Source organism: Neomonachus schauinslandi, chromosome 16, assembly GCF_002201575.2.
Source record: "Neomonachus schauinslandi chromosome 16, ASM220157v2, whole genome shotgun sequence".
In the NCBI taxonomy this organism is placed as follows: domain Eukaryota; kingdom Metazoa; phylum Chordata; class Mammalia; order Carnivora; family Phocidae; genus Neomonachus; species Neomonachus schauinslandi.
In genome coordinates this window covers 46,887,294-46,902,182 of record NC_058418.1, presented here as the reverse complement: position 1 = coordinate 46,902,182, position 14,889 = coordinate 46,887,294, and the positions used below count along the sequence as shown (strand labels likewise).

Genomic DNA, 14,889 nt, shown 5'->3' with positions numbered 1-14,889 from the left:
TCAATGTAGGCTGCGGAAGAGTCAAGAATAACACAAGGTGTTTGGTCAAATAATCAATTGGAGGCACAGAATTGGCATTAATCAAGAGGGAGAATATTGCTGGGGTCAAGGAGTTGGAGAAGAATATGAAGAACTCAGTTTTTGAACATATTAAAGTTGAGATGGTTCAGCTAGAGATGTGGAGTTGTTAGTTTGAGAGTTCCAGGCTTCGGATATGTATTTGTAAGTCATCAGCATATTTAAAGCCATGAAATGGACCAGCAGGAGTCATTGTGGATGGAGAAGTGTAATGATAGGAACTGGGGGTGTTCCACCATTAATAGGTTGAGGAGGTGAGGAGGAAGAAAGAAAAACAGAATTATAGCACTAATGAGAAAGGCAAAAGAGTGTTGGTGTTCTGGATCCAAGTGAAGAAAATGTTTCAAGGAGGGGAAAATAATAAACTATGTTAATTGTTTTCGATAGGTTAAGTAAGATGAAGACTGAGAATTGACAAAGGACTAGTAACTAGAATATATAAAGAACCCTCAGAAATCAACAGTGAAAAAAAGAAACAATCCAATTAAAATATGGATGTTATGGATTGAATTGTTTCCCCACCCCAAAGTTTATATGTTGAAGCTCTAACTCCAATGTAACTGTATTAAGTGGTAGGGTCTTTAAGGAGGTAATTCAAGTTAAATGAGGTCATAAAGGTGGGGCCCTAATTTGGTTGGACTGGTGTGCTTATATGAAGAGAAAGGGACACCAGAGAGTTCTCTCTTCCCACCTGTGCACAGAGGAAAGGCCATGTGAGAAGGTGGCCTTCTGCAAGCCAGAGATATAATGGATAAAAGACATGAAGAGAGATTTCACTAAAAGGCCACAAATGGCAATTAAACACACAAAAAGATACTCAAAATCATTAGCTACTGGAAAATGTGTATCAAAACCACAATGAGATGTCACTGCATACCTTGCAAATGGCTGAAACAAAAGTAGTGACAGGAATTCAGCCAGGACATGAAGAAACCTGATCACTCACACATTGCTGGTGGGGGTATAAATGATATAGCCATTCTGGAAAGGAGTCTGGCAGTTTCCTAAAAAGTAAAACATTGCAACTCTCCATACGACTCAGGGACTGTATTCCTGGGCATTATCCCAGAGAACTGAGAATTTATATTCATATAAAAACTTGTACCTGGGTGTTTATAGCAGCTTTGTTCGTAATTGCTGAAAACTAGAAAGAATCCAGATGTCTTTCAATAGGAGAATGGTCAAACTGATTTTCCATACATGGAATGCTGCTCAGCAATAAGAAGAAATGAATTACTGACACACATAAACCTGTCTTATCTTCAGGGAGTAAATCTGAGTGAAAAATATGTTAATCTCAAGGGGCTACATACTGTATGCCTTTATTTATAGGACATTCTTCAGATGACCTCAGAGAACTGACTAGGGGTTGTCATAAGGTTACAGAAGGGGTGAGGCAGGAGAGAAGTGGGTGTGGCTATAAAAGAGAAGCATGAGGAATACTTGCAATGATGCAGATGTCCTGCATCTTGACTGGTATCAGTGTCAACATTCTGGTTTCAATAGTGTGCTATGGTTTTGCAAGATGTTACCTTTGGAGAAAACCAGCTAAAGGGTACACAGAATCTTTCTGTATTATTTCTTACAACTACATGAGAATCTAGAGTTATCTCAAAATAAAAATTCTAATGAGAGAAAGTATATTTCTGGCTTTTACAAATGATTCTTACACATTCTAGAAAGATCCGTTTGACTAGTAAATTATCCCTTGCCTTGGAGTTTCTATATTTTACTTCATTTTATTTACTTTAAAGAATGGTAGTGTTACCAAACTTACCGAGTTTTATACATTAAATATGCACAGCTCTTTACATGTCAATCATACCTCAAGAAAGAAAGAAAGAAAGGTAGGGTTGCATGTCATATGCATTCTGCTTTTAAAAGTAAAACACAGCGCCTTAAAAAATAACAGCTTTTTCAAATATTGTCCTTTTTTAAAAACAGCTTTTTTGTGATATAACTTATATACCATACAATTCATGTATGTAAAATGAACTACTCAATGGCTTATAGTATATTTATAACATTGTATAATCATTACCGCGATCAATTTAAGAACATTTTTGTCACGCAAAGAGAACTCTCCACCCGTTAGCGCCTATCATTCTCCAATTGCCTTTCTCCCCAGTCCTAGAAAACCACTAATCTACTTTTTGTCTCTATAACTGTTATTTTAAAAGGATAATCTATTCATGATATAAATAAAAGCTTAGCAGAAGGAATATTTTTTAAATTACTTCTAATCTTGGCATTTTACCTAGTTAATTTTCCTAAATGAGCTCTTTTTACTTTGTGTATGGAATTAAATCCTTCGTACCTCTTCTTCTTCAACGGATCCCATTATCCGTTACTTTTCTTTTTTTTTTGAAAGATAAAAGGTGGAATTCCTGAAGGAATCTTTCCAAATTTTTAGTACCCTATACTGAATTGAATTGAAAATATATTAATTATTAATTACTTAAAATTATTTACTATTACTAGTGAATCACATAGAATAACACATCATGATTTGTTTTTGTTGGGCTAATAAAAGGGGTCTAACTCTCCTGAAGAATCCAGCAAGTGATTGCATTCAAAGTTGCTACTGGTGCAGCTTAAGGATTTTTAAGCCACTTTAGCCAGAAACTTTCTTCAAAAGACCTGCAGCTTCCTGCTGGTGCCCGCCTGCTGGGCTCTGCTCTGCCGCCCTCCCTCTCCCCTCCTTTCTCTGAGGCAGTTCACATTCTCCTGGGTGCTTCCTAATAGCACAGTCTGTAAAGAGCTGAGGTATCATATGCCATAAACATTATTCGATCGTGGAAGTATTGGCCTTTGCTTTCTTTATAATTGTTTTGAATTAGCAGCAATTTCTTGCTCCAATAAAATGTTCTCTATTTTTTACCTATTGTGAATCTGCACAATAAGGTTTGCTAACTAGACAAAATAGGCACGATTATGTGTGTGAGAATGTTTGAGCTACCTAAGGTAATAAATTGTTTTCATTGCTGTAAAAGCATTCATTGTAAAGATAGCAGCAGTTCAAAGAGTTGTTCCTTTGTTTCAACCAGTTCCCTGAAGCCTTCGATAGGATGCTTTATTGGGTTAGTTGTGATATATAAATGAAACATCTGAAGTATTATGTTTTATAATGATATTATCTAATTTAGACCTTTAAGGAATTCTGAGTGTTCTTTTAAATCTGACCAAATGAATAAGATTCAATAATATTCCATAATTTAGAGTTACAACTTTAATTTTCATGTATATCACATTCAACAGAAAGGCATTTAATCCCTTTTAAAAATGGGACAGGTAAGAGCTTTTAAGAACACAAAGGTGTTGTTATACCTGACTTGGTATTTTGCATTTTCTTGCGTTCTTTCCTAGAGATCCAAATGTCTCATCATAGAAATAATTGTAAAATGGAAATAAGGACTAGGCTTGGCAAACTCAGATAATAGGCAGTTTCATTTGGCTTTAGGGGGGAAAAAAAGCCCTCAAAGTATATTCTCAGCTGAATAAATTCAACTCTAAAATTGTTCACAGATGAGCTGAGAATTGACTTTTGAATGAGGTCCCTAAGAAAAACAGAAAAAGTAAAATAGATACAACCACTGCTTGTTCGGTCCGGAATTTATACAAAATAAATTAAAATCTAAGGAACAGATAAAAGCTGAGTCGAGTCTGTGATTTTTTAACTCTAGGTATCTGTTCCCTGCAAACATAATGAGCCATTGTTTTGAAATTACTGTTTTCTAACTTCAGCGGATCAATACGTCTTCGAGAAAGGTAGTTTAGGTAGAATTTTATCCAATGTTGTGAGTGTGTATGGAGGCAGTTGCTTCAAACTCAAGATACATGTTCATGGTTGATGTGTCGAGAACTTGCTGGTGGTAGCAGCAATACATAGTTGGTTTCTCTGATGGTGTTTCTCATCAACCACACATAGCCACTTGGATCTCACTCCTGCCACCTCGTGCCACTGCATTTATATTTTATTTCCCAAACGGTCAGCTATAGGAGCCCCACGGTATTTTTCCAAAAGGAAAGTTGTCGATACAGCACCAGCAAAATGAATGGGAAAAGTGAAGATCAGAAGTTGCCTGTGGACAGAAAGCATAATTAAATTATAGTCCACATAAGTTTTTCTCAGATCTCTTAATTTATACCCCAGCCTTTTACCCATTTTTCTCCTTATATTGAGCATTTTTCAACTTTTTCAGAGTCCTTTCCTGCTGTTTATCTACTTCACTATTACACGCGAAGTAGAAGGTAATTTTGAATGAGAAGAGCATTTTCATGAGGAGATCAGCATAGCACAGACTAAGTAGTGTCTTGATCGTTAATTAGTTGAGAATATTTCGAATGCCAGTCTCAGTTTAGAAAATCGCAAAGCCCATTAATGAAAACAGTTAGTTGAGGGTGTAACTCTGTGGAGTGTGTGTATTAGAAGTGTCAGAACAAAAAAATGCTTTGAGCTTCTTTAGATTTTTTGTTATTCAAAGGAATGTAGGTGTTTCAATTTTCAAGTTATACAAAAAATTCAGTCTATTAATCAATAGTTGGCAGATTCTTATATCACTTAGGGCAGAGGGTGGTGTTTAGGGTGAGGCTGATTTTCTTATATAAAATATAACATTCAGACCATTTCTGCAGTGTTCATTTCTCTCCTATGTTGGAAGGAATCCAGGATTGCAATCCTTGGGCTCCCATCCTGTGTACTATATAGTTAATAGAAAAAAGAAAAGCAGGTTTGTATAAATGCTAAAAATAGAAAATGTAATTATGCCATTCATTTTATTTTATGAATTTTTCTTTTTGATTTTTTCCTTTTTTTTTTTTTTTAAACAGGGTCATTTTGGAATTCAGCTTCCTTCAATACTGAGGCTTCATACCTTCATTTTCCTACTTTCCATGGAGAACTTAGTGCAGATGTGTCTTTCTTTTTTAAGACAACAGCTTCATCTGGGGTATTTTTAGAGAACCTGGGGATTACCGATTTTATAAGGATAGAGCTACGCTGTGAGTCTCCTTTTCCTTAGAAGCTTGTGGGATTCTATTTAATAGTAAATCCTTTAACTAATTGTTAAACTACTGTGTTTCTACTTTATCACCTAAATCTTTTCACTGTGTCCTTTTGAAAAAAATCTATGATATTAAGTTAGCCTTTCTGCTAGAAAATAATTTAATATATAACGCAATAATTTGGGAAAATAATTAGTATTCTGTAGAACCAATTGAATTAGGGTTTTAAATCCCAATAATTAAAACTTTTTAAATACTCAATTCTCAGGTAATTACAGAATTACTTAATTAAATTGACCAGCCATTTAATTTTGTATGCCATATAATTTTGGTATACTCTTAGGCCACTATTAGTATCTTATTATCAAATGTATATTACGTGCTTTTAAAATTAGATAAACTTTGAATCATTGTAAAAATTTTTACATAAAATGCCAGATGCTATATAGTTTTCTTGTTCTGGCTTAATAGCTTTGCTCTATCGATATGCAAAATTAACTCTGAGGATGAGTTTCTTAAAATCTGGGGTTTTTTTCCAAATGGATTTTCTGTTCTCATTCCACGTCTATTCTTGACTGATGTCATCGGTTCCTTCTGTAAGATTTAAGCCGTTACCTTTATATTTCATGATTGCCATGCCATGGTGCTATTCCTAAGTGTGTTGAGGACTCCTCTGTCCACCACAGGGACTAACTGGAACAATCTTCCTATCTCCTATTTCCAGCTCCAGCAGTAGTGACCTTTTCATTTGATGTGGGGAATGGACCTTTTGAAATCTCGGTGCAGTCACCCACTCATTTCAACGACAACCAGTGGCACCACGTCAGGGTGGAAAGGAACATGAAAGAGGCATCTCTTCAAGTGGATCAGCTCTTACCGAAGACACAGCCTGCTCCCACTGATGGGCACATCCTTTTACAGCTCAACAGTCAGCTCTTCGTGGGTAGGTTCTGTTGGGAGGTAGTTTGTCATTGAACTCTATGACCTAAGTGTAGAGGTGGGCCAAAATGAAATAATACCAACTGATAACCACAACAAGCCACTGTTTATTGAGAACCTATGTTCTAGGCGTGCCAGGTGTTTTATTTTTCCCTCATAACCAGTCTGTGAAATGGGTTAACCCCATTTTACTGATGAACTAACTGAGGCACAAGGGATTGAAATACCTTGCTTTCAGAAATCTACCTAGTAAATGAGATTTGAATTTGTGTTTGATTCATTCCTAAACCTGGATTCTTAATATTACAGATTATGTAATTGGTTCCAGTTTGGGTTTTTTTGGTTTTGGTTTTGTTTTGTTTTATTTCTTACATTAGTGCTTTTAGTGTTTTGTTGGGGGGTGTTTATCTCTGTTCTCAGGGGATTTAAGGAACCCTCCGTGTAGTTCCGCCTGATGCCAGACAGGGACCCCTGTAAAAGAACAGGCCAATAGAGGAAAAAAAGAAAAGCAGGAGCAAAACGTATAAATCATCAGTTCTTCTGCTGGTGTCTCTCATTTTGCCCACTTTTCGGATACCTTCTGATCACCTACCTCATGCTTATATCCAGATATTCCTTTATTGCCTAAATACATTCCCTTGGTATGTGTAGACTTGATAGTGGAATCCTTCTGGAAGTGTTTGTTTTATTTTCAATCTTTGCTAATTACTTTATAGAACTCATCGACCATTAAGTTCAGGAATTATTTCTTACTTGATCACTTCTCATATATTTTAATGTAAATAAGGGTACAACAACCCTATAAAGCAGAATAAATTATAAATGATCAGAAATTATGTTTCAAGCATTTTTAAGAGTTATGTTTTAGAACAAAATTCAACAGATTCCCATTACATCTTTTATTGCTTAATAGTCTTGTTTTATTACTCTCACTGCAAAAGATAAGCCAATTTGTGACTTATTTGACTAAGAGACATTTGGGATTTCTAGTGAATTTATATACTCCTTATTCTATCATTAATTCTTTCATTCAATAAATAGTTAATGAGCAGCCTCTATGAGTAGGGCACTGTAATAGACAATCTAATCATGATCTTGCAGCCACTCAACTGACTTCTTTAAGGGTATGGAAATAGTAAGGAATACTTGGAATACATAACTTTTCTTTTAGTAACATGCTAGAAACTCAGTCAGGAAACTGACGTAGATATTTCTTGATATACAAAAACTGAGAGATGGCTGCAACCAAAGGTATGGCAATTTAAAATCTGTCAGTATCTTGGAAGTAGCCTTACTATTCTTGGAAATTGAGGAGGCTGAAACAGTCCTCGAATTTTTTCAGTGAAATCTGTTGCAGTTCGCCTGAACATGAACTTTCATCCTTTGTGTGAATTTTAACTTCATAGAAATGAAGTCACTATATAGTGTGTGTGATAAGAATCCTGGCCTTAATTTGATTTCAGGTAGTTGTAATGGTTAGAAGTACTGTTATTATATCAGAAGACTGTGTTGGAACAGACTTGAGTCTTTTGCCATCAATTATGTGTTATAATTTTAATAAATATACCTAAGAGATTTCATCTTTATGGTGGCATTTGGTTAGGCTTTTGATATTCCCATATGTGTTCAAATCCAAGGACTGCCTGTGTGAACGTTTTATAAACCAAAGTCATTACTATGTTTAAGTCAAGTCACTGACAACTAAAAAGAAAAGCAGAAAGATCTCTGAAAAAATTGTTACATCCACTATTAATAAAAATCTGTTTATATAGTTCCCTTCTTTTTACTCATAGGTAACCAAGAAAATTGACAAGGTTACTGTGATGACATTGAAAGAAGGACTCCTGTTTTTTAAAAGGCTTAGGGAGAGGCACATCAGGGTCTTCTTTTTATCTTTACCTCTGCCACATGAGTGGACCTCTGTCGTGCGAAAGGGCCCCAACCAAATTAATAAAAACTATACTTACACAACAAAATATTAATTTCTCAGTTTGAAACATTACTTTCACACAAATCAGAATATTTTTTGAATTTCTAGATGAAAATACTTCAATGGGGGTTAAATTATAATTTAAAAGGTTATACCAAATTAGTGCAAAGTGGGTAAAAAACTAGTAAAAAATCAGAAAAAATTAGAACTAACTTGATATAACACTTACTAAGACCAAAAAGTAGCTCTCTGCATTCCTGGTAGTATGTTTCAGTGGGAGACAAGAGGCAACCAATAAAAGAGTAAGTAGTAAGACAAAATAGATATTATTTATAATATATTTATTAATATCACACATTTTGTACATGCACGCACACACATATATTTGTGTGTCTGTGTGTGTGCATACAGCTTCAGATAATGATAAATAATATAAAATGTCAGGAAATGACTTGGGTTGGGGGGCTTCTACTTGAAGTAGGGTGGTCAGGGGAGTGTCCTCTGAGGACCTTACCTTTGAAGAGAGGCCAGAGAAAGTAGAAGAGGGAACCTGTGAACATCTGAAGGGAGAGAATTACTGGCAGAGGGACCATGCTTGACGTGAAGAGGAGGAGCTTTAGGAGTCAGGGAGCAAGGAGGAAGCCATTGTGGCCGGAGGGAAGAGTCAGTCTGAGGGAAAGCGTGGTGTCAATCATGGTCAAGTTATATGCTGGGTCTTGTGAGACAGTGTTGAAGAATTTGGATTTGTGGTCCCTGTGGGAGTTAGTGGTGGCAGGGGCTGGAGAGGAGATGGTGAAAACCAGTGGTGGGCCATACTTTAAGTGTAGACGTATACAACTTGTGCTGGATGGGTTGTTGCTGTTAGTATGTTACTTCTTAGCCCTGCTAATCTTCTCGGGGACAAGACACTTTGTAGGTGTCTGGGATCCTCGCATCATTTCTCAGTTTTCAATTTCAACTGAAGTTCGCGTTTCTTGTTTTCTTCCTTTATCATAATTTGTAAGATGATTCAAGCTGTTCCCTGACCCTTCAGTCTGGATTATATATACTATAAGCCCTACAAACCATAGTCCTGCCAGGCTGCAAAAGACTGCTGGTCCTTCTTCACAGCCCAGAGAAAATATTCCCCTTCCTCCCTTTTCTTCAGTGAGATTCCACCCATCCCACAATCACACATTCCCAGGAAATTGGGCTTCTTTGTTCATATGTTCTGTGCCAGCACACAGTCAAATATTGAAGGGACCCTGTCTTGGACACTGTTTCCCCATGTATGAATACCTTACAATATTCTAGAGTTAAGTCTGTTCTCCGAGCCATGACTCTGTGGATGACTGGGAGTCTCTGCTCTGATTCAACAGAATTAATCTTCTGGTTCAGATTTTAAAGGGTAATTTCATTCCCCTTACTTGCAAGTTCAAGAGTTTAATTTGTAGTTCACCCATCCATCTTAAAAATAATTATGGCTAATCAGTATTTTTAAGTATGCATAATGACTGTCATTCGTTTTAGGGTATCAGGATATATTAATGAGATAAATATAACTGTAAAGAGTAAGTCTATAGTATAACTTCTGCTCCTAAAAAAATGTTTGAGTCCAGACGATGATGATGATAGTTTTAAGTTACATAGAAACAGAATCTTTATAAACACGGGACAAAACTATAAGACTAATGTTGGTCTAAGATAATGTTAGTATCTCAGCATTTAGTAGCTTTTACCAAAAATGTACCTTCTTGTTTGTAAACAAATTTGGCAGAAAACATTAACACTATTGTGGAATATTTCAAATACCAAATAAAGTTACTTTATAATACTACAAATATGAAACATAAGAGATTTCGATAATATAGAACTGTTTGTTTGCGATATATCTGTAACACTTTTACCTACAAGTAAAATGTTGTGGCTATTTGAATATATATTCATTTTGATTTCAGTTATATTCTCTACCTCACTGTGCTACCACAACCAGGCCTATGTTGATATTTATTGACATTACATTTTTTTTTGAGCTTAAGGATTTTGGTGGTCTCTCAGAAGTGACTAGTGGAATGGGATAACCTGAAAGCATCTAATATGTTTTCTTAATTGCTGGCTTCAGTCTCTCCCTTAAAAATCAGTTGTAAAGTGTGTCCACATCTCAGAGTGAAACTCTGAGGCAAGACTGATGCTTTACCTTCTGAGCAAAATCAGTAAAAATAAATAGAAAGCATGATTAAAAACGTGATTCAGCTGAGCAACAATGATACATGATGATTGAAATAGAAAGAAGGAAATGAGAGTTTCAGAGGTGGACTAGTGTTCGTCTACACCAAAGAATTATAAAACAGAACAATCCCTGTACTTCCAAATATTGGAACAATTGTCTTCTGTTCATCTAAACTGTAGGATGCCATGCAACTTGAAGGAGTAATAAAATAATGAACATAAAACCACTTGTATGAACAAGTGAAAACAGTTGACAGGAATGTAATTAGAAACAGTAAACACCAATGCAATGCAATGACCATCTCCTCCCCTTCCCCAAATATCCCAACCATCACATTGCTTTTCGTAATAAAAACGATGATTCACCTTCTAGTTGTTGCCCATCTTTCTCCATTCTTGTTCTTAATTATGGCACTGGGTCTTTCCCGACCTTTTCACATTCTTTCACTTTCTCCTTTCTGTATGTGTGTAATTTATGACCTGAGTTGAACAGTTCTATTCAGAGGTGCTATTTATTACTTTAAAAAATAAGTTTAGTGGCATGATGTTAATTGTTGTATTAAACATATGCCCTTGACCCTGTTACACCGAGGACTCAATGTCAAGAGTCACTGCTGTTATCATTCCCCCGCAAACATTCTCCAACCATGGAAATGATGGAGAGAAAAGAAGCAATCATTTTTTTAAGCTGAAATGTGACAGTGGTCATTTTCTATTTTGGTTTGTAAACTCAGCATTTTTCTTAGAAGTTTCTTAAATTAGCCTTGAATTGATTTTCATTCAACTAGCTCTGCAATTTTTGTTTGCAATCTAAATTCTTTTACTGACAGGTTTTTAAATGGGGCAAACTCCATCTCAATACTTTGTGACTAGGACCTGAAGGAGAAGTGAGAACTCCTGACATAGACTCTGAAGTCATTTGCATTGCATTTGAATTGCATCAAATCCATGTATATTTATTGAACTTCTGGAGCAAACCATTTCTAAATGCCATACACAAAGGTTAATGTTGAGCTCTGAGCATATTGAAGCTCTGAAGGTTGGTTCTCACCCTTTGTTGCACATGAGTATCACCTGGGGATCTTTTGGGAAACTGACAGTACCAGTACAAAGCTAGATTTATTTCCGGTGGATGGGCTTTTGTGTACTTGTAAAGTTGGATACCATAAATACATCCTTGTACTGGTCCTTTGGTGAACATATACTTGTATTTATGTTGGGTCTGTACCTAACAGTGGAATTACTGGGTCATAAGATGTGCATATGTTAAGCATTAAGAGACATTGCCAAATAGCTATTGACCGTTTGGATATCCTCCTTTATGATGTGGCTGTTCAAATCTGTTGCCCATTTTCTACAAGGTTGTCTTCTTTTTTTTTTTTTAAGGAGGGTTGGGGGGTGGCCCTGGGTGGCTCAGTCAGTTAAGTGTCTGACTCTTGATCTCAGCTTAGGTCTTGATCTTGTGGTTGTGAGTTCAAGCCCTGTGTTGGGTTCCACACTGGGCATGGAGCCTACTTAAAAAAAAAAAAAAGATTTATAAGAATTCAGTGTATATTTTGGATTCATTCCAGATACATTTATTCCAAATTTCTTCTCTCTTTGGATTGTATTTTCATATGCATATGTAATGGTGTCTTTTGATGAACAGAGGTTATTAATTATAATATATTCTAGGATTTGTCTTTTTACTTTTAGTTCACTTTTCATAGGCTAAAATAGTTTTGGAATGAGCATGTCAAAAAGTTTTACATTTGAATACTTTTTATTGCAATCTGATTTTCTTTTGTGTAAATATGTTCCCACACACGAAAACACAGTGCAATGAAAGCCACATTTCTCTTTCATGCAATCATATCATTTACTTCAATTGTGTTCTTCTCTCCTCCTTAGATGGCTTTTTCACGATTAGCTTAAGAAGCGCTCAGTGTACTTTTGCATGTTTAATGAGCAAATCTTAGTGACTGTTGACTGAAATCAGAATTCACATGGGATCTCTTAAGAGCAGAGAATATGACTCATACCACCAACAGTTCATTTCTTTAAAATATGCCTTAGGAGGTCAAACCAGAGAGGTGCTGTGGCCTTGGCATGTGAGAAAACTAAATAGACCCACATTTTTCTGCTGGGATTACCACGAGGCCATGTTCTCACCACTGACTTTGGTTCAGGGAACAGTGCCTGCGTTTTCTGCCCTATGACACTGTTGCTTACACTACCTTCCTATTTCAGCCGTAATAGTTCTTTGAACGTGAGGGAGAACAGTCATCCTCCCCTGGGCTCTCCTAGGGTTATGTTCGCTGAGGAACATTCCATGGCAAAATTATAGCTGGGGTCCAGTCTCACAGCTCTGTACATTAATGCACCATTTCTACAAGGCTAAGCCTTCCCAAGGGTGGCTGGGTAGACCAGGACTAAAGATCCAATACATAATATACGGGAGACCGTTTTTTCCCTTCAATCCCCTCACTTGGTCCTGGGCCCAGCCTGCATGGGCTGTCACTTTCCCGTTCCAGGTTGATCTCAGTGGTCAGAGCCTTAGCTGCCTTTCTCGGCCGCAGTACCGTGGTTAGGGAGAGTCCCTGTACTCTGCCAGACACGTTTCTATAACTCCAAATTTTAAAGAGAAATGTGGGATCTTGATTTCTTTTTCTTCTAAGGCCCCTGGGCAAATATACAGTTGTTCCCAGTTAATCCTCAATAACATTCAAGCACAGCACATAAATAATTTGCCATTAAAAAATTAAAGGTCTTCCTGCTCAAAAAAAAAGAAAGAAATTGGCATGGGAAAGAGCCAGCTCGTATTTCATGACAATAGCATCTGTCACTTAGACTCACTTCCTGGGAGTAATGAACATGATAAAAGGGTTGGACTCAGTCTCTGTTCATTGCCTAGTGCACCTATTAGGTGCAGATCCCAGTACTGTTACGTAAGTGAACAGATTCAGTAACTAAGGTTAGGCGTTAGTTTCACAGGATACCTAGTGTTTGTGAAGTTCCAGAATTCATTATATCTGATAAAGCATGGCAGGTAAATTGATAGGAAATTAATTGGAAGACAGTTCCAAACATAATAGCTCAGTGGAAACATCCAGAATCAATTAATCAAACTGCAGCTCATTTTAATTGGACCCACTCTAACCTGAAAAGTCATTGGAATCTTTAATTAAGCTTTCAAGCTCAATACTATTTACATTGGCTGTGTTCTCCAGAATAGTTCTTCTTAAAATAAGAAGTTATTAACTTGAAACCTAATGGTAAAGCAAAAATCCTCAGCACATGTATGACATGTATACTTATGTTTAATTAGACGTTTTTCCTGATAATTTGAAAATGTAGTTTAAAACTATTTGATTAAGGGGGTACCTGGGTGGCTCAGTCAGGTAAGTGTCTGCCTTGGGCTCAGGTCATGATCTCTGGGTCCTGGGATCAAGGCCCGCGTCGGGCTCCCTGCTCAGCAGGGAGTCTGCTTCTCCCTCTCTCTCTGCCCCCCTCTCCCTGATCATGCTTTCTCACATGTGCTCTCTCTCTTTCTCTCTGTCTCTCTCTCTCTCAAATAAATAAAATCTTTAAAAAAATAAACTATTTGATTAGGTAAATATTAACTCTTCACAAGTACACAATTCAGAAATCCTGTTTGCAAGGCTGGGTGTTGATTTTCTTCTATTAGAAATACATGTATTTAATACATATATGTGGGAGGTTTTTTCCTGTTAATATCCCCATCCTCTGACCTTCTTGTTCACCAGGTACCTATTTCTACCATTATAAACATCACGTGTTTCCCTGTCTAAATCTATTACTAGACCATGAGCTCTGTGAGGGCAAGATCAGTTGCAGATAGTTCCGTACCTCCCATGTCAGACACCATGACCAGCGAACAGCTCCTACGTAGAGCTGGCAGAACTGAAACGCTGTTCAAACCAAAAATGATCTAAGGAATAGAAGAAAATGAAAATTACCTTTTTTGACCATATTTTGGTGTGGAGACACAGTTTGCAATAAAAGGCCAACTGTAGGGTTTTGCCCTTTCCTGCCTCTAACTGATTGTGTTTATTTTAATATTTCCTCAGCTGTGTCCATGGGCTTGTCCCTGGAATTCTCATGCCTCTAGTTCCTCATCATCTAGAGCAAAATAAAACAAATAAGAATAAACAAGCTGGGGCAGATGAAAAGGAATTGTATTCAGCTGTTGGACTCCCATGTTATTCAGTTATGATGTCACTGGCAAAGGGAGTTCAACTCCTAAAGCAGAGAGACTTGCTGCTTCAGAGTGACAAATGCTTAACAGACAATGATTTAACATTACTGTGTACTATAACCTATATATCATGATTTAAAGTACTATAACATGAAATAAATGAAATACACCAGGAATCCACCTGTAATCCAGACTTCCCAGCACCGGACTCTCCTCCAGTGAGTTCCCGGGTCAAAGCTAAAAGCAAGGCTGTGGGCTTCCTTACCCAGCAAAGAAAATTCCAGCAAGGATGCTAAGAGAATTTGGTCAAAGACTTAACTCTGAGCTCTCAACATTCTATTGAGGTGAGTTAGCAGAGTGTGAGAATAGGGAGGTCTGAAGCTAAGGTGAGGAGCAGCTTTAATGTGGAAGGAAAAGAAGAGGAGTCCTAAGAATAAGGGGAGGAGAGAGACTTCAGGAATGGAAGGAGACAGAGTAAATGTAGGAGGAAGGAAACAAGAAGATTGTCAGCTATTCTGAGACTCTGGGATGA

At 36.9% G+C, this 14,889-nt stretch overlaps 1 protein-coding gene across 1 annotated transcript in view; it reads left to right on the top strand.

The window, feature by feature from the left end:
• The first annotated feature begins 1,529 nt into the window (after positions 1-1,529).
• The window catches only part of LOC123326892 (contactin-associated protein-like 4), a 36,288-nt gene continuing 22,928 nt past the window's right edge, over positions 1,530-14,889 (top strand). The window contains exons 1-3 of the mRNA XM_044922064.1: positions 1,530-1,554; positions 4,909-5,079; positions 5,807-6,025. Coding sequence (XP_044777999.1) covers positions 1,530-1,554; positions 4,909-5,079; positions 5,807-6,025 — 415 coding nt within the window. The remainder of the gene's footprint in view (positions 1,555-4,908; positions 5,080-5,806; positions 6,026-14,889) is intronic.